Raw genomic sequence first — 25,800 nt, forward strand, 5'->3', positions numbered from 1 at the left:
ATCTGGCATGATTTCCAGACTTCACATAAACGCAATACGCAGGTGGCCCTCCATAAAGTGGATACATCTAGTGAGTTCCGGAAAAAAAACTTCCTCTGTCAATTATAGGCAGGGCAGCCCTCCTGAAAATGGTTTTCCTCCCTCGCCTCCTATACCACTTCGTGAATGTTCCCTTTAGTGTAACCAAGAGGTTCTTCAACAGATTGGATCTAACTATTAGGGGATTCCTATGGGGTGGGACCAGGAATAGAATAGCATTCAGGATGCTTCAAAGGACCTACGAGAAAGGGGAGTCAGAATACTTCATTTTGAACAGTATTACCTCGCTGGCCAGCTGCAATTTATTGCAGGATAGCTCGTGGATGACCCGTCATTGGACACAACGCTCGTGCTGTCCTCGGCCCGATGATATTACCTAAAAGAGGTGCTGTGGATACCCGAGGCCCACTTCACCCAGGTGCTGCTTCTCTTGGCACTGGGCAAGATGCTGTGGCATAGCGTTTGGAAGCTCTTAGATATCAAGGATATGTACTCCTCACATATATCACTGGTTGCTGTACTGACTAAGCAGCCAGGCTGTCTACGGAGACTTAGAAGATACTGGGAATTTAATGGGGCAATCACGCTAGTGGACCTACTTTAAAGTGGAAAGTTGACTGATTTCGCCGCACTTGGTGAGTGGTTTGGCACACATAGGGGCCAATTTTTATTGTACATGAGTCTGATACGGGAAATAGAAAACAGATGGGCCGGATTTCATAGTGGCACGCAGAACGACCCAGTGCTAGAGACAATATATGATATGCCAGAGGGTGGCCATATGGTCTCCAGACTCTACGAGCTGTTCCTGAACACACATCTTATGCTAGACCTTAGGGTACAGATCCAGTGGGAGGTGAACTTGGACAGGATGTACTCAGACACGGAGTGGGCGCGGTTACTGCTTTACACAGAAAAAGTCTCAAGGAACTCCAGGTTTACACATATGCAGCTCTATGTCACACACAGTGCATGCATGACCCCCCCATAGATATCCCAGTTCTGAGGAGCAGACAGACTGGGCTGTCCACGATGCACAGATTATGAAGCAAACCTTCTACTTTGGACCTGCTCTGTGATAAAACAGTTCAGATTAGGGATTGCGAACAGGGTGGCCAAAGGAGCATAGCCATGCATGAGTGCCCCCCACCCTCGAGACATGATTACTGGGGTTGCTCCCACGCAACCGAGGAGCTTCACATCTCACAAAAATGAAAGACCCAATTTGCGTCCTAGCCACGCGCAGAATTGCAATGGCCTGGAAGTCGGCAGTAGGCCCTAACGTTGAGGCATGGTGGGGTGACTTCCAGAGATGGGCCATAGCTGAAACTGCTGTGTGGCACAATGCTTGTATAGAAGATTGTAGGACGACAGTGTGGATATAGCAGCATGGAACACACTGACACAGGAAATGGTTGCCCATTGGATGTGTTGCCTACACAGGAATAATTGTATTGTAATGCTTGACTCATTATACTAAGCCTGTTGATCAACATTGGGTGGAGGTAAGTGGGCAGTATCAGGCGTAACTCAATAACTGGATGGTGGGCAGTTGGAATGTACGTAAATCGGACCTGCGTGAAATGACCGAATCCAAAAGTCTGAGTCCCAAAAGTCAGTTTTATATATTATAGACCCCCCCACCTTACCCCTATACATTTTTTTAACTTTACCCCCCCCACATATATATATTCGAACAAATAGGGGTCGGACTTTTGGGCGTCAGACTTTTTGCCCTCAGTAATTTCGTACAATACCACGTAAAGCACTTTCTGAAGTTTGTAAATTAACTTTTGTATTGTTCATAGCATAATAACTGTGCTCTGCGTCGGTTAGTGCATATGCCTTGACTGTGAAAAGTTATCTTGATCCTTGTGATGTAACCATTGTACTTAAGTCTGAATTAAAACTATTTTTCTTTCTTTTAAATGCAGGTATCTTTAGGAGGCCTCAGATATTGCTAAAGATGTACCACCAGTAATTGTAAACATCTCGGAATCAAAGCCGCATCCTTCATGGTGGTACACGCTTAGGATACACGAGGGCTTCCCCCAATAAGGCCAAGTGCCAGAGAAGCCTCACCTCGATAGCCAGATGCAGACGGTCATAAAAGTTAGCGCTGCCATTATATTATCATCAATAGAGATCAACATAATACGATGTCATCAACGCTTTTGTTAAATTCAGATTTGATCTTGTTCTCTGCAATTTTGTTTCTCTAGAGGCATGTGTTCATAAATCAAGTGTTATTCTAAATGACTCCTCCCCTCTCTTGCCAGCACGCGCATGGTTTTGGGTGTCTTGCCTCGTTTTGATCTTTGGCTGATAAGTGCAGCTATTGGACGATTATATATGAATCTAGGAACTAACACTGCATTCCACTTTATTAAGTGGACTGGGGTAAATGTTAAAATGATGGTGACTTTGTATTTAATAAACGAAGCCCACTATAGTGAAAAACAGAAAATAAACCCAACATGCAATCATTCACAGAGCCGCCAGCTGCCTTTGAAGTATAGCTTTTTCTATTTTAAACCAAGTCACATGCTGTTTGAGGCTTTTTCGATGACCGCCAAAGAGAACTCTGTATTTGTTGTCATGTGAACGCAACGTCACCAAAAAAGGTTGCCAACACTCTTGGTCGGCATGCTGCAGTATGCACAATAGGGCATCCTGGATTACCACCACTCTTGGTTGGCATGCTGCAGTATGCACAATAGGGCATCCTGGATTAGTGAAGCGATGTAAAATAGATCCCAGGAATTCCCTCTGGCCAACAACTCATAGTTCATTGATTGAGTATATTGTAAACATACTTACCAACTGGAGACAAAGACACTGAAAAGATTTTAAAAAAAAGATATGTTAGAATTAAGGAAATGATCTTTCTTTCTACAAAATATGCACAACTGACCATGTGAACAATGTTAATAATGTCGACATTTATGCAGCGGAAGAGCAGCACATGAAGATATATCCTACATTTTATTATCGACAAATAGTGTTGAAGGTTCCTGACACTGACAATTTCGTTGATTGGACGGAAACATGTTGCAAAGGGCGGGGTTCGTGAATTTCAATGAGGATGGACAGAATATACAACCCATTGCCAATAAAACAGCATCTATTCCAGCGTTGTCCAATGCCAGGCCTCGAGGGCTGGAAACATGTCGGATTTTTAGGATAACCCTCATTAATATTTATGAGATGCATTTGCATATGATGATTCTAAATGTATGCACCTTTCTTCTCCTGAATGTTAATGAGGGATATCCTGAAAACCAGTCAGGATTCGGCCCCGTGAGGCCTGGAATTGGACCACCTTGATCTAGTCTATGCATGTGCTGAATTACCACTTCTGATCACATTATAGGGGTGATATAACCCAGAAGAGCACCTTTGCAGTGGACACATGCCTACAGACCAATCAGACTACCATTATTTCTGGTTGTCCAGGCCAATGAATAAAAACTGAACAGCCGGAATATTTCCAAAATATGCCTTTACTTGGACCATCAGCCAATGTTTGCCCTTGAACATGAGTGAGTGTGCTAAGTGAACCTTCCCGACACTCCTGAAAAACAGCCCTCTCCAAAAGCCTTGCCGAAACATGCTCCCCTTGACATGCTAGTGACACAGCCTGTCGTCTGGTCTATCTCACACGAAATGTGCAGGCATATTTTAGTATGCTTTTCAATTTTCCGTTTGGCAGGAGGCATCCACTAATTTCTGGTGTTGGCATGTGTTTGTGCGGCTTTGCTCCATCGTTGCATGTCGTTAGAAGACCCTGTGCTGTTATTGAAGCAAGGACAGCCCCCATTGTCGGCCCACTTGTGCCATGAGCTCCTATGACCTTGCCCGCTGTGGGCAGCTCATTGGGTTGACAACATAGGGGTACCTCACAGTCTCTGCATAAGTGTGAGCATAATTGCAAATTATGCATGTATTGAGAAAGGTAGTGCAATCGTCAGGCTAAGGATAGTAACATGATGTAAACTTTATCTTTTTAAAACTATGGATACCATAATGATCTGGATAGGCTCTTTAAAGAGCAACACAGTCTTGTAAGGGAAAACGCAGGCAAAAGCCCAGGAGGTCTATTAAGGGATTAAAGATGATGCAGCCAGGCAGACATTCCCCTTAGAGTACATTCTCTACTATACGACATGAGCAGCCATTTCAATACTGTCATTATCGAACAGGAGCTTGCCGTACACCCCATACAGGGTATGAGCAGGCCTGGGAAGGGATGTCCGATTATCTGTCTGTGGAAACATTGATGCTGTTCCTGCAGGTATTCCAACAGGGCTTGGAATCCATTTCCCTGACTTTGCTCATCAAACCACCCAACTAACCCGTTACAGATCATTCAAATGCATAACTTTGTTGCTACTGGAGGAATAGTGCTGAATTGCCATGGCATTATTCATCCAATGTCAGTCGGATAATTGGCATTCTGCCCAGGCTACGTTATGAATGCAAGATCAATGAGTGCCACGCCTGATTTCAGATCTTAGACCAAGTGCTTTAGTCTTCACTTTCCAGCTCTAGGTGGGTTCAGGGGCTACTTCTAATATTTATCTATTTATTGTTTTAGTGTGCGCTAACTCGCTGTGGTGCCTCTTCAAAGGGCCTGGGAAAAACAAAGCAGTGCATTGGGTACTTTACAAAGGTGTGACACATGTACAAGGAATAGTAAGCATGGGATTAGGTTATGCACCCACATAGTCTGCTTGGTTACAGTTGGTTTGAGAGACCTGACATCAAAGTTGCATTAGCTAGGGTCATGTATGCGCTTGCTAAGGTACCATTAGTTACCGACATTCTGGTGTTTGCAGGTTGTTCATGTTGCAACAAACATAAAGCAAGTGGATGATGCAGCAAGTCAGATAGACTTCCGTAGCGCCAAAGCAGGTAGATTGGAGGTTCTTAGTTAATGGCTAAATGCGTCTGTGGCCTGAAGAGGTAGTCATAAGGAATGGGTGCAATAGGGTCAAGTATGGGAGTGATTGGGACGAGAGAAGATGATTTGGTCAATGTACTCGCGCATGTAACAGAAGTAAAGAGATCCGGGATCAGTGAAATCAGCTGAAGGGAACAGAAGAATGCATGATTTTATACTGGGTTTGGTGGGCTTCAAATGAATACAAGACAACAAGTTAGATGTTTGCAGTAGAGGAGATTCTGGGGTCAAGCATACAATACTAAATACATGTCATATTGAACGTATCATTTATTTTTTGGTGCTTTTTCCAAATGTCCACTTCCGCTGAACACTGAGCGCATTCATAGACAAACAACATCATATTTCCAGTGCTATGCGAGTTCATGGAGGGGAAACGGGTTCCTACCAACAATGGGTTCCTCAGGATTGAAGCTGAAGGGGTTGTCCATGAAACGGCCAAACACTGTATGAGCTGCAGAGCCCAGAAAGTTCCTGACCACCAGGGTATAGTTGCCATTGTTGACGTGGGTGGGCTTGTTGAGGAGCAGGCAGCCGTGCACGGATGTGGCATTCTCGCTCTCGTCCAGGATCTTGGTGTAGATGAATTCGTTCTCCTGAAGGGCAGTGCCATTGAACTGCCACTGGATCTGTGGCCGCGGGTTCCCGTCCGCGGAGAAAGGAATGCACCAGAGGTGTTGGGGCACGGCATCCTGCATGCTCAGGATAACAGCGGGAACTGAGGGAAAGCAAGACATTGCATTAGAGAATATAGTAATCAAGATATTCACAGGCTACGCGTCATGGTGATGCATGCAGGAGACTTGCATCCATGGGACCTTGGAGTATTATGCTTCTTTCCGCACTATACGGCTGCATGATCTTTCTCCACATTATGCCACTATGCACCTTGTATTACTGAAGCTGAACTAAGGTGGCATGATTTAATGTAATGTTTGATGCATAGGACTTTTGAAAGTGGATATTGCAATAACCAGCATAAAATTATGCATATTCGTGACCGGCTAATGTCTTTTGACCACAAACAACAGCAGTGATTGTCCTTTATTTTATATGGACATTTCTGTAATAGTTCATATAAATGTCCCCAAAAATTCCTTTATTTGTGAAAACAGATTCTCCAATGTCTTGACACAATGGACTCATGACTGTAGTCAGATAATGGGGATTTTAGACTTGCCCACACATAGTTTTGGGCATTTTGCTTATTGCACTGCTCATTAACTCATCTCATTATCTGATATTGGGGTGTAGGCCTTACTGATAAGATTAGAGAGCAAAAGACCATGGTGGTCTAGACGGGAGCTTACTTGGGGATTTCCCCACCCATTGATTATCTAGAAGGAGGACCATCATGATTGAGTTTGTTATGTAAAAGTCACTGGGAGATTATTGTGTCATCTTCTGTCCCTTCGCTTGCGTGATTGATTGTCCTCCTACAATATAGAAAGGGTTATCAAATTAGGGGTTAAGCACAGAAGATGCCAATTTTCCAGACAGCCATACTCTTAAAAAGTATAATTGATCATTTTGTTTAAAAGGATGACATTTGGTTCAAGTATGACTCTTATTTTGCTCTTGAATACAATAGTTTCTATAATGGCAGTAACTACACGCAATGTACTCTCATATAGTCATGATCTGATCCTTACAAAATGGGACATTTTAGCTTAATGTAACATCTTAGAAATATTCAAAGCTCCCTACTTGCAAGTGGGATGCACAGTTTAAATATCCAGTGCACTGGTAGTGGGGATGCTCGTGTGAGGGAGATGGGGGATGCACTATTTCAACAGAATAAACTAATGAAATCTAAGACCACTTTGCAATAATAGGAGTTGATTGGTTTCAAGGTGACCCCTTTCTATATTGAGCGAGCATCACCTTCACGTGCTCCATCCACCAGGGCTAGAGCACACATGAGCAAAGTAGAATGCACACATGATATTGAATTAAGTCCCATATTATCAACGAAGGCCAAAATGCGGGTAAGAGTGTTACACATTTTGTGGAATTAAACTTGTATTATATCTCCATTATTTAATTAACAACTGGAATAAACATGAAATCTCTCTCACTAAAAGTTTAGGGTAGCAGGACCTGCATTGGATGTCTGGGGGCAGAACACTGGAGCTTAAACCAAAAGGGGATTTGATCTCCATGCTGTTGTTGTGGCTGATATATGACACAGGATCTTTGAGCATGTTCATGAAAGAGGGTGGTCAGATTTCGATTACGATACAATTACAGGTTTGAGATTGTGGCCAGTGGTTATGAAAATGACCGACCATGAAATGTAAGACTCTTGTGGTACCTACAGAGATGGAAGGTATCCCCTTCCACCCCTTAGAAATCCATCATCCCTACTCAAACTTTCAAATTCATCCCTACTTTTATAAGGTGTATCCCTAACCCATAGCAGTCCAATTATTCTGAGCACTGTCTGTCTACTGTTTTATAGTTGTGCTTTAGGAACAGTGAGTCACAAAACGTTGCACAAACTTTGATGAATGACAGCTATAGATTTGTCCGGCAGTGCTTCTTTCTGGCCCTTCTGTAAATGATTACAGTAATGTTATGCTAAACGGGTTTGTAGGACCTGGAGTACTTCACATGTAACTCACTGAGAACACTACTACTAGCCGTGCTTAGGTACAACCTGCGAAAACGTGTTACAGTTTCCTTTGAAATCAGTCCTACATTGGCTTGAATCATTTGGCTGCTTTACGATGCACTTGTTTACTTGCATTACTGGTGTTTGACTCACTGGTCTGACCATGCAGCCACACGTATCAAACTTCAGCACTCAAAAACCCCACATCAAGGGCAACTGAATTCCAAAAAGACACCTTGATGCGCCTTCAAAAACGTCCACTTGACACCTTAAAAAATACTCATCAACATGGCTTACAAACTCACTCCTTCTCAATCACCTCATCCACACACTAATTGACTCTGCCAATATTCACGCACAATTGAAACTATGAACCAATAAAACCAAACCACCACACTTTGGTATACAAAAGAATTCACCAGCAGTAAGCGTGCAATCTACAAGCAAGAAAGTATCTTGCGAAAAACACATTGACAAGAAGGTCTCACCATTTTGAAAAGCCTCCAGTCGGACTGCATGACCCTCAACACCTCAGCTAAAGAAGAGTGCTACAGAGCATCCATAGCAGAACTCTCACAGAAGAGCAGAGCCCTCTTCAAGGCTGTCATGGTCTGCATCAATCCCCTACCACTGCCCACAGTACCCAAATCTATGGAGATAAGCAATGCAATCTACATGTTTTCCACAGATAAAATGGACAAGATCTAAAGACACATTGATGACATCCTGCCCACAATAGACGATCCAGTCAAACCACCACTTGATGTCCCAAGATGGTAAAACTTCAAGACCCTAACACTGGAAGAATCTGCAGACATTCTTGTAATACTCCAATAAGGAGAACGTCATCACAGCGTCCAGCCTGAAGTACATCACATGCAAATGGAGAGGAGCAGATGATGTCATCTGTACTGCCGGCCCCCTCATTTCTGTCATGTTGGAAGCAAAGGAGGAAGACTCTCTGCATGACACCAGGTATCGTCCCAATATCACACCGAATATATGAGAGACTTTATGCACTCAGACAACCATATGGAATGTACTCTCGCACTGAAGTGGTGGAAGGATGTTGGTATACGCCATCAGACAAAGAAGAGCTGTAAGTGCGAATAGACGAGAGTAAAGTGATGTAAAGACACCTGTAAAGACACAGTGACACACAAAATGATATAAGAATTCTTAAAGAATGAAGGTGTAATCCAAGTAATAAAGTAATCAAGTATAAAGAGATGAAGAAATCATCTATACTGAGATGAAGCTCAACAAATGTATGTATGCAGAAGCGCAAGATAGATGAGTACATAGAAGCTTGCTGCAGTAGAAACTATAACTTGAGGAAAGCAGCCATGATGAAAAGATGGATGTCAGATCATGTCAAAACAACCTAAGAGAGAAACCAGGGCCGCCAATTAGAAACGCTGCAGAAAACAGTTTTCATGCAAGGAACAAAGAATATCTGTTTGGCTGAAACTGGAGATGACATATAAAGACATAATTAGAAAGTACAAAGGGGGTTAACCAGGATAAGCTACGAACGAAGGGCATATTTTTCATAGATTAAGTCATAGCAAAAACATCTGCAACTGCTAAGTATTGGACAATCTAGAGTGCAGAAAGCACGAGTAAGACAGAGCAATCAAGTCTCTAGAGGCCAAGGAGAGCAATAGCACCCAGCATAATTAAATCAAATTGCAGTAAATAACAGGTGGAAATGGCCGCATTCGTGGTCTACTGACACATGATGCAGGACTCAAAAACAAGGTCTATTCATTAAGCCTCAGACAAAGATAGTGGTGTTCCCTGACTCCCTTAAAAGTCCCATAGGAGAAAACAGCCAGCAAGGCCAACTACAAAGGAGAATCCTTGGCTCATGGTCGAGTTGATGAGAGATGGTAGGCTAATTGGCCAATGTGGGCAGTGGTCTGACGCTGTTCTCTGCATTTAGGTTTCATTCTGTTCATGTGCTGCTAGCGAGCCGAATGTCCAAGGTTGGGAGAATATGCCAATTAGTCATGAGTGGCTATGTAGCGACATGCTATACAATGTTGCACAAGCCAATCCGCTGTTATTATTTTTATAATCAGTATTATACGTATTTCGAGGCATGCCTACTAGATAAGGGACAGCCACTCATGTTATTAACATGTATACATACTATAGTTATATATGTTCCCCAAAACAATCCCTCCCCTCGATAGGTTTTACTGTTTGCCATGGCAGATGGCATCATAGCTTACGTACATCAAAGTATAGAGTCTTTGTGTAAGAGAAAAGTAATGAAGAGTGTGTGAGCTGCATTTTGTATGGGCACCAGATTTTCCTAATTTATTTGAGCTGTCAATAACGTAGCGTTTTGCCATATTCTTTGAGTGTGTCCAGTTATTTGGGTCTGAGGTCATTTACTATTGTGATTCCATTCTGTGCTTTAGACACGCTCCAAGGTGCTACTGCACATACCACTCTCACTCCTCTTCTCCACACTATCAACACCTCACTCATAGAAGACATCTTCCCCAATGCACAGAAAACTAGTCAGATCCTGCCTCTATTAAAAAATCCCATGCTCAACCCGGGATCCATAGCAAACTACTTCCCCATCTACCCTTCAAAGGCAAGATCGAGAAGACTGTCTTGTTCCAAGTACATGAAAGCCTACTTTAAGAATACCAGCATGGCTACTAATAAGATTGGTAATATGTTGGTGACCCGCTAGAAACGATCAGAAATGGCAGCCAAGAGAAGCCTGCCCTAAGCGCAGGTGACAAAGGAGCCGTGAATGTGGGGGTAATAGCCGTGTTTTCAAATTAGAAGAATGATGAGAGGTGGTGTGTTTCAAATGTACATTGAGCAACGTGGGCAGCATGTCTTTGAAGGGGCAGCATTGTGTTTCAATGGACAACTGCTCCCCGGAGCTGCATCTTTCCTCAGCTCAGAACTCTGACCCCCCCACCCCGCACCCGTCCCCCGGAACCAACAAGTCTCCCCAGCCCCACCAGTGTTTGCTTGTTTGTCAGCATAAATAGAACCCCTATTTTGCAAACCATTCTACCTGCTGCCTGTTTTTCTCTTGTTTCTAACACTGAGATGTTTTTTTGTACCTCTTAGCCCGTGGAAGAGGAGGAGGATGCCCCCTCCTATGAGCCGACATTGCCCTGTGTTTGCTTTTTGTCTGATCATATGGAAGCCTTATGTTACAAACCATTCTTGCTGCCATGTGTTTATCTCCCATACTTAACATTGAGCTGTTTTTCTGACTTCTTGGAACATGGAGGAGGACTGTATACCTGTCTCGGACCTTATACTGTCATGGAGGTGATCCTGGCAAGTATATGTGGATTTTTACATTAATAAATGCACTCTATTACATAATAAAACACAGTGTAACTCTGTTTTCCGTGTTCGGATCTACATCATTTTATTTCTAGTCTCACAGTTCGTTCACCAGCTATCCAGTCATATATTTCATTTGTATAAAGAATGTAGAGTTATTGCAAACTCATCCCCATTTTTGGACCTGCTACACATTTCATGCAACCCCCTCGTCCAAGCCTGTCCTTGATGTGTTCCCATTTCTTTGAAAAACTGAGCCATGCCCTATTGTGTCATGCCTTTTTCTCCCCTTCCATGGTAGCCTATTGTTGCATAATGCTGTGCTCTCCAGACCCTCTTCCATGGGGCCTGTATCTGCATCCAGTTGTGCTCTGAACTAGAACTTGCCCTGAGCCCTTATTGCTGGGTGCTGAACTATCCCGCACCCAGATCTGACTTCTGTTTTGGAGACCCAGCTGTGTTGCCTGATGAACCCCACCTCACATCAGATTGTGAAGGTGCTTCCCCATCTCCAAAGCCTGAGTACCAGATAGCAGCAGGTATGGGGGGGTGGGTGGGGTGGCGGGGTTGAAACAACACTGCCACAACTGCTGTCCTTCACTGCACCTGCCTGCTCCAGAGAAGAAATAAAGGGTCTCCTGATGACTGGGTGATCGTTCATTTCCTTCCCTTTTCTGCAGGAAGGAACTACACCCCCCTAAATTAACTCATGACTAAACTTGCCCTGAGTACCTTAGCCCTTGAGACCTGTCCCGTATTCCCTCTTAGCTTCTGATGGGATAACCCCCTTATGTGTCTAAAGGACAGTGTAAATAAGTGAAGTTAAAGTCTACAGCATTTTGTTTGAACGGTTTCAGTTGCCTCTGTATACAACATATCCCCTGCCATATTTTGAAATGTGGGCATTTATTCTGCCTGTGTAGAATAAAACATGATTGAAGGTGTTCCCCATTGAACTTTGTAAACACTACTATTATATCATTTTACCCATGTCAAAGTAAGCTGCTATTCTGCCTTGTTGTGTATCATTGTGACAAATCAACTTCCGGGGCACCAGTGGTCCAGGGATTAATATCGGTTTCCAAATCATCAATCAGCCCCACACCTCGTACACCAGAAGGGATCTGAACAGATTGGAAATACAAGTACATTATAAACTTCCTTGACCAATTTTGGTAATGTGGACAGAACGGCAGGCTTACCTCACAACAGTCGCGGATTATTGGTTAGTTGCAACACGGCGAAATCTAGTTCTTACCCAGTAATAAAAGGGACTGGCCAGTCAAGGTTGTATACAAATATCTACTTTATTATTATTACAAGAGACGGTTGTAGCTCACTACAAACTACAAAATACAGCCCACCTTTTAAAGGAACACAGAGGACTGACAGTTTCACAAAGGAAAGGGATGCCCTCTGGATACTGACAGGAGGGTAGTCGGTACAGCAATCAGTCTTAACTGTTCAAGGTTATTTGGTTTCAGCACCAAGGGAGTAAGGGGTTGTAAATGTCATCATTAGGGGCCTTTGGAGAAGGACCAGGGGGACATAATAACAATATACCTGTTTTTTTAGATGATCTTGATGCTTGACAGCTTTGAGTCAGTTACAGGATGTTTGGCTGCTCCTGCGACAGAGTTCGAGATGGGAGACAGCTGTGGCTATCAGGCGTCGGGCAGTTCGGCAAGTGAGGTTGGACGGACGGCTGCAGGCTGGCCTACACGGCGGCTCTGGTCAAGAATCACTGTCTCTGTCCTGGTTGGTGGATCTGGAACGCTGGTCAAGGCGTCTTGGATGGCTTTAGTGACTGCAGCGTGTCAAAAGTTAGTGGTGCAGCCGGTTGCAGTTTGAAGGCTCAACTGCCCCGAAGATGTCCTTAAAAGGTGGACGCTGGCTGATTCTTGTTGTGGCACTCCTCCTAGCTTCTTTGCAGGGCTTGCATCGTCCTTTAAGGCATACTGCCCAAAGCTGCAGAGAGTGTTTGCAGGCAACGGCCTTGTCCTTTGTTCAGAGACTCTCTGGCACTTCCCATCTATGAAGTTTGCTGGCAGAACCTAGCAGGGCACACTGTAGCTATCCCATCCGCACTGTTGATTCCTACTCAGGAGAATTTAACAGCTCATCCCTGTTCTATTTCATTGAGTGCACATTTTGTGAAGGCACTCACTTGTTAGAACCTTGTTGATTCAGGCTCTCCCCAATTGAGGGATGTTCAAGTAATCTGCACCTGTTGCATACATTTCTTTTTAAACCTACCAGAAACTCAGCCCTACCAAAACATAGATCATCCTCCTCTGAGCCACCACCAGATGCACCGAAGTTGAAAAGTGTCTGACAGAGATGGATCTCTGCAGCTTACCTCCATTTTGCAATGTGTGCAAAGTTCCTGCGCTTCACTATTGATTGGAATGTTTCCTTCAAATCACACATGGCCCCAAAGACACAAAAAGCACGGTACCATCTCCCACTTCTCTATTGAATCAGCTCCGTTACCCTTGCCTCAGAATTCAGATCCATTGCTCAGGCCGGGATGGTCTCCCACATGGATGGTGGCAACACCTACCTGGAAGGTATCCCAACCACAACGCAGGCCCTTCTGAAAGCTGTCCAGCATGCCACAGGATGCTTTCTCACAGGCCTAAAGAAATGTGACCACATCTTGAGAAATACTCTAGTTACCCCTCCAAACTCTCATCATCTTCAAGTCCTGCATCACCTGCAAAGCCGTGATGACCAAGACACAGTCATAGTTAACCACAACACTAGGAAGCAAGATATCACCTAAATGGAATCCAAAAAGCAGAAGATAAAAAAGACCACTATCCATCAATTCCCCTGCTATGCTGCCACACTCTGGAGCAACTTTCCTGCCAACATCCGACTTTTCCCTCCCTCCTGCAATTGGCAAAAGAACTGAAGACCCTTCAAGGATCATTTCATTGACGACTGAAGACCATAAACTGACAAGACAACATCCCCCCTCATGTACCCCTCCCTCTGTTGTAGAGTCCTGCGTTGCTTTGTAGTTAGGTTTGCTCACTTTAAATCCCGTACATACATGGATACATAGATACATACATTGAGCAATTTCTTTGTGGTGAACCATGCATTTCCCAGTTCCTTTTCAGAGACTGGATGACAATATCCACAGAGTCACTCATTGTCTTTTATGACAATGAATCAAAACTGCTCCTATGATGAAACACTGTTGTACTCACACAGAACATTCAGCTGCACAATCCCCTCTCTTGGTCCCACGACGTTCTCAGCCATGCACACGATATTTTGCTTGTTGAAGGCAGAAGAGACATTGAAAAGCTGCAAGATGATCTCCATCTCAGGCTCAGCCGACCGCTGCAAGACAGGAAGGATGGAACAAGAAGGCTCTCCTTTAGTATTATTTGCGAGTTCCATTGCTTCCCAGTATTCTCGTGATCTGCAAAGAGCCATGCCCTCGCTAGTACCCCTGGCAGAACGCTTCTGTGGCGTGCATTGCCCGGAGGGCATCCTAGCTCTAATCCTTGCTCCACTGAAGGGCCAGCTCCTCCTTCTAGAGTGGACTCTATCCACCCTCCCTGCCTCCTCCTGCGTCACCAAGCCTGACCCTCACCCGGGTCGCCCTTCTGAGTGCTGGAGCCTGCTAGCTTTCCTTGGAGTCTTCTGTGTCCAGGTGCTGGCTGACATGCAAGTGGATCACTTCCTCCTTTTGCTCCTCCTCCCACAGCCTTGTGCCCAGAATGGACCAGAGGGAAATGGGTAAATGCCCATCCTTGAGAGCTGAGATGAGAACTATAGATATATGTCAATACCCAATCAATAACTGTGCAAAAACAAAATACGTGTGTTTGGTCAGGATTTGTTTTTTTTAGAAAAAATGGCCAAAAAAGGACCTTTTATCATTTTAAATGTGTTTTTTTTAATTCACAATTTCAGTGTACAGTAAGTTGACTTCACCTCTTCGTTTTTTACCACTTTGTTGTAAGCTTGAGTTATTTTGGACCTGTTAGTGTTGCATTGAACTACCATTCCTTCTGTTCTAAATATTAACCTTAAAAGGAAGTCCCCTACCTGAAGCAGGGGGTTTCAAGGTCACCACTGACCTGATCTTCTCCACTCAACAGCCCCTTCACTACCACTTACGATCTCAGGAAGGCCTTTCCTGGCCTTCCAATCGCTCTTGGCACTTCTATTTTATCTACCCCTCATTCAAGCACTTATTTGGAATTGAGAATTCTGTGGCCAATCGCCTGCTCACTCTATGTAAATTTGGTCCCAAGTGCCTAGGCTGCTGTGCAATAGCCTTAAGGTGACCTCATCATCAAATGAGCCATGCACCACCCACCCTCCAAGCGCATCTCCTCACGACGAAAAAAGCTTTTCGGTGCTGCCTTCAACAGGCAGATTTATGACATCAAGGTGCAAAAACCAAAAACCCGCCCATGCACCTGTTTGGAATAGGCATAGGGGATGGTGCAGGGGAATGGATAGCACGTTTTTAGTTTTGGTTTTTAGGCAAGCGCCACCTATACGCCGAAACATTTGCATTAGAGTACAGATAGGGAGAAACAGCACATGAGGAGGGACACAAAACTTGTTTATGTTGTTTGGTGATTTAATCACCCATTGACTGCCCATGTGCATGCTAATCTCCTTCCGACTCACTTCCTGCCCCTCCCAATCCCCTAAACACATTGGGCCTCATTACGAGTATGGAGGCAGCCATGCCCTTAATAAGGGTTCCGGGTTATAGGTCCAGGTTCCTTCAATGAGGAATTATCGGACCATTCCAACATTGGAGGACCCGGTAATTCCTCATTGAAAAAACCCATCCCCATTCCCATTTCAGCCCCCATAGGTCTCAATGGGAATGGGGAGGGAGCTAATAACGGACCCGTTAATAACAGGCCCGTTATTAGCTCCTTGGTCCCCTTGCGGGACCGCTAAGGACGTCTGGTCTGACCAGACGTTCTGAGCGGATTCCTTAAGGGGACCTCGTAATAGGGCATCCCATAATGAACGGTGCCATTCCCGTACCAGCACCATTCATTACGGGAGCGCCAGGGTCGTAATGAGGCCCATTGTATTGGAATCTCTTTGAGCTACCTATGAAGCATGACCATCAAACTTTGCGCTCAAAGCAGTCTTCTGAGTTTTAATGACTTAATTGGAGTTGTAAACACGCTACTGGTGTAATAAAGATGTCTTAACCAGGTCTGCCTACAGACACCTGATTTATAAGCACCACGTATGGCCTTCACTTATTTCCTGTTAAAAACAAGCATTGGCAAAGCCAACAGTTTTGGCTTGTGCATAAGTATTAGACATTTGCCAGGCACTGATATCATAGGCCCAGGTAGTCATGCCATTTTGTACTGGCTACCATTGATGGCCATTTAACACCACTACAGCAGTGGCTGGAAAATGGCTACCCCATGCCTAGACAAAGGTCAAAACTTGTTATTTATGAGTGTGTGAGTGGCATCTGTATTCATGTTTGCGATCCTTTGTGGAGAACCAAAACATGGAAGATAAAACAAATTACCTTTCTTAAAAATGGAAGGTCGTTCCGCACATGTGTGAAATATAGATATATTTTGAACATTTCAAATTTATCTCAGAATTCACTTCTAGATTTTGTTGGTGTGCACCAGTTGGCTATGAGATCTTGGAGCATGCCAAAATCCTGGAAAATTGAAGTGAGTAATTTCTTGCAATTTGTCCGAAAAGAGTGATAATTTAGTGTTTATGGAAAAGCCCATGCGGACATCACATTGCCAAATACCTTTGTGAACATTAACCTGCTCATGAAATGTCTCCAAATTTGCCAGCACTGTTCTAATGGGACACACTTTTTTTTACGCAGCACAATAAGGCCACTCGGGTACTCTGATTCTTTAAGCAATCTGAACTCATCAATTATACCACATAAGAGAAAGAATCACTTTGAACACTGGTGCTTTGCAGGACCGTCTGCAACCTTGATTATGGAAGCATATTACTTCATTTCAGGGAAACCATGTTTTCTCGCTGCTGAGTCCATTGGCGGAATGGAAAGCTATTTTCAGCAAATGTATGTCAAAATGTTGTCTCAATGAGAAAGACAGCAGAATCCGCTGAAGGTGGATGAAAAGATGCCATAAAAAGAGTCTTGTAGAATTAAATTCATCACAACCGACCCTCGAATGGAATTATATGCTTCCATAAACAAGGTTGCAGAAGGGCCTGAAGAAAGCTATGAAATAGGTCAATGCGGCTGAAACCAGTCGACAACACAGAGATATCCAATATTGATCAGTGATACACTAACAGAACTTTTTCCAAAAATGTCTTTTCCTTGATTATTTCTCATTTAGAGTTCTGGAAAAATGAAGAAGGGATAATAAAGAATGTTAGTTCCTTCCTGTTCTATTCTTTTTAATTTCACATTGACACACTACACCTTTTAAATTAGGATAAACTCAATTCTGTTAGGTACCCACTTTAAAGTAGTATTAGTATTTCTTCGACCCACTTTTTAGATAGGCAGCGCACCACCAAACACTAGGGACAACCTTACCCCTGAGAGATAGGTTAGCACCTTCTGTAGGGCAAGAGTTAGTGGTGCACAGCACCAGTTACTCAAAGTGATTCTCTCTCTTAAGTGGCAATTTTGTTTGCCTGAACTCTGGGTACTTCAATGAAAAAGTTCAAACTTTACAGCGGAAAAGCCGTTCCCATTTTCCCACGTATAGTATGTACTAAGATCTTGTCTTAAGAGAGTGTGTTGTTAAGAATGTGTGTCATCAGAGCACGTGCCGTAGGAGTGTGTGGTAAGAGGCTGTGTTGTAGGGACGTGTGTTGTAGATATATGAACTGTGAAACTCATACATTTTTGGTGCAGTTCGTATGAAAAATGCAAGTTCATTCTGGGCATTTTCTAAACTATGAGGCCGTAATTGTACAGTTCTGGAATTTGGCATGCACAGACTGCCGCCATGAAATATTTCTGATGGATATTTTCAGATTTTCTCGTTTAAGGGTTTGAAAGTTATTCACACAAGTTATTTTCTCCATATGAAAAATACAGGTTCATTCTGGGCATTTGCAATACACTTAAAACATGAATAACTCCGAATTGGAAAAGTCGATTTTGAAAATCGAAGTGGCCAATTCTGAGATATTTGGGCTGACATTTTATTTGTATTCATATGTAAAAAAAACCCATGTTAAAAGCTGTTCAAAGTAAGCATTTTTTATCCTATGAAGCCGTCAATGTACAATTCTGAAATATTTCCCAGTATTGGAGAGAGTTGCGTGGTGGGTAACCGGTGGCTGAAGGTTACACTACTTTTGTGTACACTTTGTCCACTGCCTGCACATGAAGGGACGCACAGCACGTTTGTCAGCTTGCCACTATCCAATTCTCCCAAAATAAGTTGCCAACAGAGATTATCTGGAGCTCTTGCACATCACTACTGCACTGCACTGCACTACCTCCCAGCCCCACCTCTGCTACCAGGCAGGAAAGCCTGACTCTAAATAACGCATGGCATTGCCATGAAACTGGCCATTGTTAGTTGTCACCTTACCTCAATAGATGAGTAGACCTCCACATCTGGTATGATCCAGTCAGCAGTGGGCGGGGGGACTCCCGCAATAGTACATATCAATGTCACATTCTCCCCTTCCAGCACCGTGAGGTTTGAATGTGTGACAATAACTTCAGGGACGTCTGATGGGGGAATAAAAAAAATGACATCAAGTGCATAAAGATTTGATATTTTTAACTTGACATTGAAGACATCAGTACTGCTTACCAAATAATACATCAAATTTGAAAATGCAAAGACCTTGTAAATGGTTTATGTCTGATAAGACATGTTTTGTCAAAGCTTGATCTAGAGTGTGTTAATCTGCTTAGTTCAGGGACGTCTTTTCACCAAAATGCCAGGGGTAGCGGACGTGACATCACACAACCCTTTACCTCTGATGACATCACAGGAAGTGATGTCATGTGACCCCATCCCAAAGTGACATCACAGGAAACCATGGCACATGCCCTTTCACCCCTTGACAAAACAGGAACTGGCATCACTTAGCATTGTTCGTAAGTACACTACTAAAAATATGATTCCGATATCACTGTAATGTGATATACATTTCAAACAAGAATGGATCACCATATGTATCGTTAATATCAGTGTGTGTGGGCCCATATTACCAAATCACTGTGAATGCAAGCAGACGTCCAAGGCCAAATGATAATGATGTGTTATTATATAGCACTCATGCTTAAGCGCTTTATATAGAACAAATGTATATACAATATCACCCAACCTGTGTTGGTACTCATGTATCGACCTCGGAAGGATGATACTGGGATTCGAAACTAAAATCTGCAGTTCACATACACATCACAGCAGTGAGCGCTCAACCCACTTATTTTACCGGCTATAGTAAAATTAGCAATTACATGCCTGAATGTTCTCAAAGTCAGAAAGCAAATTACACTCTGTAGTGGATACAGTTAAACTGGTAACTGAGATTTAACAGGAGGCCAGTTCATCTGGAGATCTGGTGCAAAGTTGGCCACATGTCAAACCTGCGTGGATCTACTTTTCAGGCTTCAGAGGTTGGCAAAATACATACCATTGGGAGGGTTCATTTAGAGTAGTGCAGGGAAGCAGGGCACTCACCCGGCATCCCATACTATGGACAGAAACAAAAAGCCACCTGGTGCTGGCCACAGCCCAGGAGCTTTGGTTTGTAAAAACCCCCCAAAAAACACACTTTTTTAGGGGTAGCAAAGAAGACCACAGGGGTTGCAGCTGCGACCCCTGGTGACCCCAAAATGATGTCCCTGGCTTAGTTGGATTGTTTTTTGAGCAGAATCACATATGGGTGTAACTGTGGAGTGGAGGTTGGGAATCGATGCAAGCATGGATGATGGTATGTGAGTATGCCAGCTGGATTTGTGTGAGTTTATATGACTGATCGTGTTTATGTATGGAAAATTAGCCCCCTGCGAGTAGGAGCATGTCAATCAGGTGGCTGGAAACACGGGCTGATATTCCCAATATAGCCACGTTCCAAGCCCTCTCCCCAACCCCACTTACCTGATTGTGGCGGGAGTGCCACTCGCCATCGCTGCAGCAGCTCCCCTACCTCTTCCTTTTCCTGCCGCCATGGTAATAGATGAGGGGTTCTGTATGGAGCCCCGCCTTCTACTACTATGATGGCCATTTTGGCAAAGCATTTTCATTCATTGAACGGGATGCCGTTCAATGAATGAAAATGCTTTTTTTTTTTTTAACACCCCGGCTTACCGCTTTTGTAACCCAGAGTGCTAATGGCATTCTTAACCCGTTCCACAGGCCATCATACAGAGGGTAACGTGCCAGTGCTGGATCGGTACCCCGCTATGGCCCGTGAAATGAATTAACAATGCCTTCTTGTAAGGGTCTTTGCATGCATTTATATAAATAGAGATGGGGAATATGGTTCTGTGGACTTGTTTCAATTAGAGTGTGAATAATAGAAATGTTTCAACAAAGGTCTGGGAGTCCCTCTAGACTGATATGGAAATGTATATTTCTCCTCTGTGACGAGTGCAGTGAGCTAAAACATGGTTGCAGACCCGCCTGAGTGGGAGGAATCCCATAGAACAGGGTATTTAACCCACATTCATTCTCCATAGGGGGGCACCGAACACTTATTTAATAATAGAAATGTGTCATGTGAAACAATGAGTGGTGTGCAAATCGATGAGTGATCTGCACCTCTCTAACCCTCTCCATTCTCTATTACTCTCCATTCTCCCTTCTGGCCCAACCTACTCTGCTGGACACACTCTGGACACCCTCATCCACTCCAACCTATCTCTGTCATCTCCCCTGGTCAACCCTCCCTCTTGGTCTGACCACTCTCTTCTCTCCTCCCACTTGGGTCCCAATGGCCTTGTGACCACTCCTCCAAAGCCCTGCCAACCTCGTTCACGAACATCCGTCCGATGAAACGAATGTCAGCTGCCGCCTTCACTTCCACCTTTATCCCCCTTGCCCTCCGACTCAGACTCTACCACTGACACTGCTCTCAGCACTTTCACCTGCCCATCAAAAACACCCTTGACATTCTTGCCCCAGTCTTAAGGATCCGTTTGAAACCCACCTCTAAGCACAACACTTGGTACAACTCGGAACTTGCAGACCTGAAACGAAAGTACAGAGCTGCAGAACAGAAGTGGCAAACCTCAGACTCATCCTCTGGCAAACTGGCTTGCCGCCTGTTCCAAAGGCAAAACAGACTCTCTATTTGTGCCAAGAAAAAGGGCCCACATTCAGGCACAGATATCTGGCGCAGCCAACAACATGGCTGAACTTTTCAAAATCTGCAGGGAACTTGCCAACCCTTCTGCAGTTTCTTCCTCCCCTATTCCTTCTCAGGCCCTCAGCAAAGCACTCGCCACTCACTTCACCCCCAAAACTCAGGACATCCTGAACAGGCTTGTCACTCACTCTCCCAAACCATCCCTCTCCCCTTGCCTCCCTTGAGCACTCTCCTTCCTCCTTCACCTCCTTCGACCTTGTGTTACTGGAAGAAGTCACCATAGTTCTCCGCTCCATGAAGGTCTCTTCCAAACAGGTTTCCCCTTGCTCATCCAGAACCATCAAGGACACCATTAGCTCTCTCGCCGCTGCACTCGCTGATCTCTGTAAACCACTCCTTTGCTTCGGGTTCTTTCCCCTCCTCCCTCAAGCACTCCTTTGTGCAACCACTCCTTAAAAAAACGTCAGCAGACCCTTCCTATCCAGCAAACTACCACCCCGTCTCCATCACCCCCTTCCTGGGAATACTGCTGGAGAAGTTGGCCCTGTCCCCACTCAACTCTCACACAGAACTTGTTGCCGTTCTCCGCGACAATCATACTGGATTACGAGCATCCAGAGGCAAGGAAACTGCTCTTCTGAACACCTGTGAAGAACTGCTTGAATCCCTGCATTCCAACTCCCCTGCTGTCCTCATCCTTCTTGATCTCTCCTCTGCATTAGACATGGTCAACCTCTCCATCCTCATACAAAGGCTACATGACACCCTTGGTATCTCAGAGCGGGCACTGGACTGGCTGACCTCCTTCCTAACTGACCGCTCCTCCCAAGTCATCCTGGACACCTTCTCCTCTCCTACTTCCGTCTCCACCTGGGCTGTCCCCCAGGGCTCTATTCTCTCACCTTTGCTCTTTAACATCTACCTTACTCAGCTGGCACACCTTATCTCCTTCTCCCACACCCTCCAGTGTTATGCTAATGACACACAACTCTTCGTCTAACTTCCTGCTGACCTTCTTGCACCTTCCATCATCCCTGACTGCCTTTGTGCCATCCAGGCCTGGTGCACTTCCAATGTTCTCTGGCTCAAATGCCAGCAAAACAGAGATCATTCCGATTGGGACCCCTGCACCTGAAATCTTCCCTTCACTCTGGCCTTCTTCCAGGGGCACTGCCCCTGCTCCCTCTTCTGAAGCCAGAAAAGTAATCTTCGACTCCTCTCTCTCTCTCCTTCCTTCCTCACACTCAGGACATTACCAAGAATTCCCAGTTTTAGTTCTTCATGCTCAAAGGAATTCTACATTTTCTCACCTTCCCCCAGAAGCTCAATGTTACCCGAGCCCTGGTTCTCTCTAGGCTTGACTATTGCAAAAGCCTCCTCCTGAATCTACCTTCTTCCACCCTGCGACCGCTCCAGCTAATCCAGAATAGGGCAGCAAGACTTATCCTTGGCCTCAAGCCCAGGGACCACATCTCTCCCGCCCTAAAAAGTCTTCACTGGCTACTGGTTGCTTCACAGATTAATACAAATAAAAAAGAATTGAAATCCCTCTGCATCATCCACAAGGCTGTCTAGGGCCGGGGACCACACTATCTGCAACTCTCTATTTTCTAAATATTCCCCCTCTACACCTCTGCGCTCTTCTGGCACCAACTGTGTGTAAAGCGTTTCGTTAAAAAGAGGGCAGGAAGACGATTGCTTTCCTCAACTGGCTCCCTTCTTTGGAACAGCCTCCCCCTCCCTCTTCATCTTGAGCAGGACTTTCTTAAATTCTGGAAGATCCTCTAGACCGTCTTCTTTACCTCCTCCTTCCCTTCTTCTCGGGATCCGGCCAGAGTCAGTCCCAAACAACGCATGCCATTAGCGCTCTGCGCTGGATTGTTTAAAAAAAAGAAGAAAAAAAAGGGCTTCTACGGTATGGAGTTGGAGGGCAGAGCAGCACGTTGGTGCCATGAGCGCTCTTCTGGCTCCACCCCCTATGTATGCACCTATGCCTTGCGTTATATCTGGGCGCTGGTCTGCCTCATCCGTGCCCACGGCCTCAACTGTTACTCTTATGCCAACGACATATGTCTTCATGACTGTTTGAGGGCCATCAGCGATTGGATGGATCAGAACTGGCTTAAACTCAACGGCGACAAGACTGAGGTATTGGTGGTGGGCTGCCCCCCGGATCCCTTTCTCTGGACCCTTTTGGCCCATTTCTCTGGGCCCCCTTCCCAGTCAGGTAAGCAAAGTAAAGAACTTGGGTGTAATTCTTTCTGCCTCTCTCTCCATGTCTAACCAAGTGACAGCTGTGTGCCAAGCCACCCACCATCAGATCAGGGTTTTGAAGAGGGTCCTACCCATGATACCGGAATTCATTCGCCCCCCTCCTCTAGTGGCTGCGTTAGATCTTTTTCATTTGGACTACTGAAACTCTCTGTACCTGTCGCAGCCGATTGGCCTAATACAGCGACTTCAGTGCATGCAGAATCTGGCGGCCAGACTAGCCACAGGCACCTTGTATGGAGCTCATATTTCTCCTGTGCTCCGCCAACTTCATTGGCTCCCGGTTGGCCAGCGTGTTCACTTCAAGTCTCTGTGTATTGTCCATCTGGCTATTCACGGTCAAGGAGCTGAGTTTCTGCAGACCAAATTCTCCTGCTACCTCCCTGAACGCGATCTATGCTCATCCACTGCAAATCTTCTTGTTGTTCCAAGATTCAATCATGCGAGGGTCGGGGGTAGGGCCTTTTCCATAGCAGCCACTAAACTTTGGAACAATCTTCCCTCTGCATTAAGAACTGTGCCTACCCACCTTGGTTTTAGAAGAGCACTTAAAACCATTCTGTTTTAGCTCTCCTCCTTATGGCGTCTTCTCCTTTCTGAGCAGTTTTCCTCTCTAGCGCCATGATGCCCCTGGGCGACCGTGCGCTCTACAAGTGCAGTTAACATAACATAATATAACAGCAGGACACCACGCATATTACATTGCCAAGCCCGCGAAGGTGGGGACTCAGCCTCTCAGTGATCTAATCTGCCCTGTGCAAGCGCACTGTGGACACAGAGAAGATTACTCTTTGTGCGCACTGCACCTTGCTGGGCTCAGAGTATAATCTGCCCCACGGTGCAAGTGGACTGTGCACAGAGTATTTTAATTGTTTTGTACTCTCTCCCCTCGGGTGTTTTAATTTTTATTTTACACCCGTTTCCTTTGTCTCGCTGGTGTTTGTTCTTATTTGGTTATATACAAATAAGAACAAACACTGAGCCAATACACATTCAAACCTGGACTCTAAAAAATGCAGCCCTTCAGATAAGTTACTTATTATCTGATGTGCTGAATTTTTTGGAGGCCAAATTTGAATGTGTGCCGGCTCCTGTGAATGTGTAGGGCTCCTCTTGACCTTGTGTGATTTGCAGAAGGCCTTTGGCCCGCGAAGGTGTGGGCATCTAATCTGCCCTGTGCAGGCTCGGTAACAGCACGAAATAGCCGTTTTCAAGTGGTAATGATATCATATTTTGAGTGCACGAGTCCCATTGAAGTGGTTTACAGTGGAATTGATTTATAGTGTGGAGTTTGAAAAAGAAGCAGCATGAAAGAAATTGTGCCGTTTGAAACTATTATTTTGGCCATTTCCTTTGATTGGAGATCTACTGCAAGATCTGCCCCTCTAAACCCCGCCTCCTCTGACTCCGCCCCCTCCTCCAAAACTCCGCCCCCACCCCGGCCCTTATGGGATACCCCACCACAATGTTTCCACTTCTACCACTGATTATATCTTAAGGGCTTTGGTATCAGGTAATAATATCCCCAACAGAAATATCGCTGTAAATATGGCCGTTTGGTTCGCCATAGGCGATATTTTTATTGGGGATATTATGTGGGAGCAGGGGTTGTGGGGGTGTCACACGCACATTAAAAAGTGATGCAGGGGTTGCGGGGGTGTCCCCCGCAGGGTCCATTGTGAATTTCGCCCAAAAAATAAGGCGATATTTTTGTATGGCAATATTTTTGCGGTGAAATTATCACATGGAACCAGGGCTTTTAGGTTCATCCTGAATTCTCATAAGAAACCATTGTAGACTCTTGCCGCTCCGGCAGTCACGTTTAACAGAGTCCATCTTTCGTCACGGTTGTTCATAAAGCAAAACTCTACAGCTCTACTCCCAAAATGACCGCTGTGCACATACCGCAGTTGGGAATGATCATGTCCTCCAGCGGAACCTCTACGTCCTCCCAGCAGGTAAGGGTTTGGTTGCCCAGGTCTGCCAACTCCTCCTGCTGCCAGCGCTGTATCCAGCGGATCTCACACGAGCACTGGAATATATTCCCAGTCAGGACCCTAGAGGAGGGGAACACAAGTGAACAGTGGTGTTGGGTGAGATTTCATTTTGCTCAAATTAGCGTTGAGTCCTACGTATGTTGAGGTATTTGCGATCCCCGCTAGATAGCTATAGTGCAAAACGTCTAAAGTGCACCATCGTCTATACCAGAAAATACAGATTTGAGTTACCTGTTCTGCTCTATGAGTCTCATGATGTTTTTGGAGGTAACTGAAAAAAT

General features: G+C 44.8%; 1 protein-coding gene across 2 annotated transcripts in view; it reads right to left on the minus strand.

The window, feature by feature from the left end:
• Positions 1-25,800, minus strand: part of NTRK1 (neurotrophic receptor tyrosine kinase 1) — a 336,100-nt gene that overhangs the window by 125,149 nt on the left and 185,151 nt on the right. For both annotated transcript variants that reach the window (XM_069604563.1, XM_069604566.1), the window contains exons 5-9: positions 25,428-25,579; positions 18,515-18,657; positions 14,165-14,300; positions 5,391-5,720; positions 2,860-2,877 (exon numbers count right to left, since the gene is read on the minus strand). In XM_069604563.1, coding sequence (XP_069460664.1) covers positions 2,860-2,877; positions 5,391-5,720; positions 14,165-14,300; positions 18,515-18,657; positions 25,428-25,579 — 779 coding nt within the window. The remainder of the gene's footprint in view (positions 1-2,859; positions 2,878-5,390; positions 5,721-14,164; positions 14,301-18,514; positions 18,658-25,427; positions 25,580-25,800) is intronic.

The sequence above is a fragment of the Ambystoma mexicanum genome, chromosome 1p (assembly GCF_040938575.1).
Source record: "Ambystoma mexicanum isolate Mex_15411 chromosome 1p, UKY_AmexF1_1, whole genome shotgun sequence".
NCBI classification, from domain to species: Eukaryota; Metazoa; Chordata; class Amphibia; order Caudata; family Ambystomatidae; genus Ambystoma; species Ambystoma mexicanum.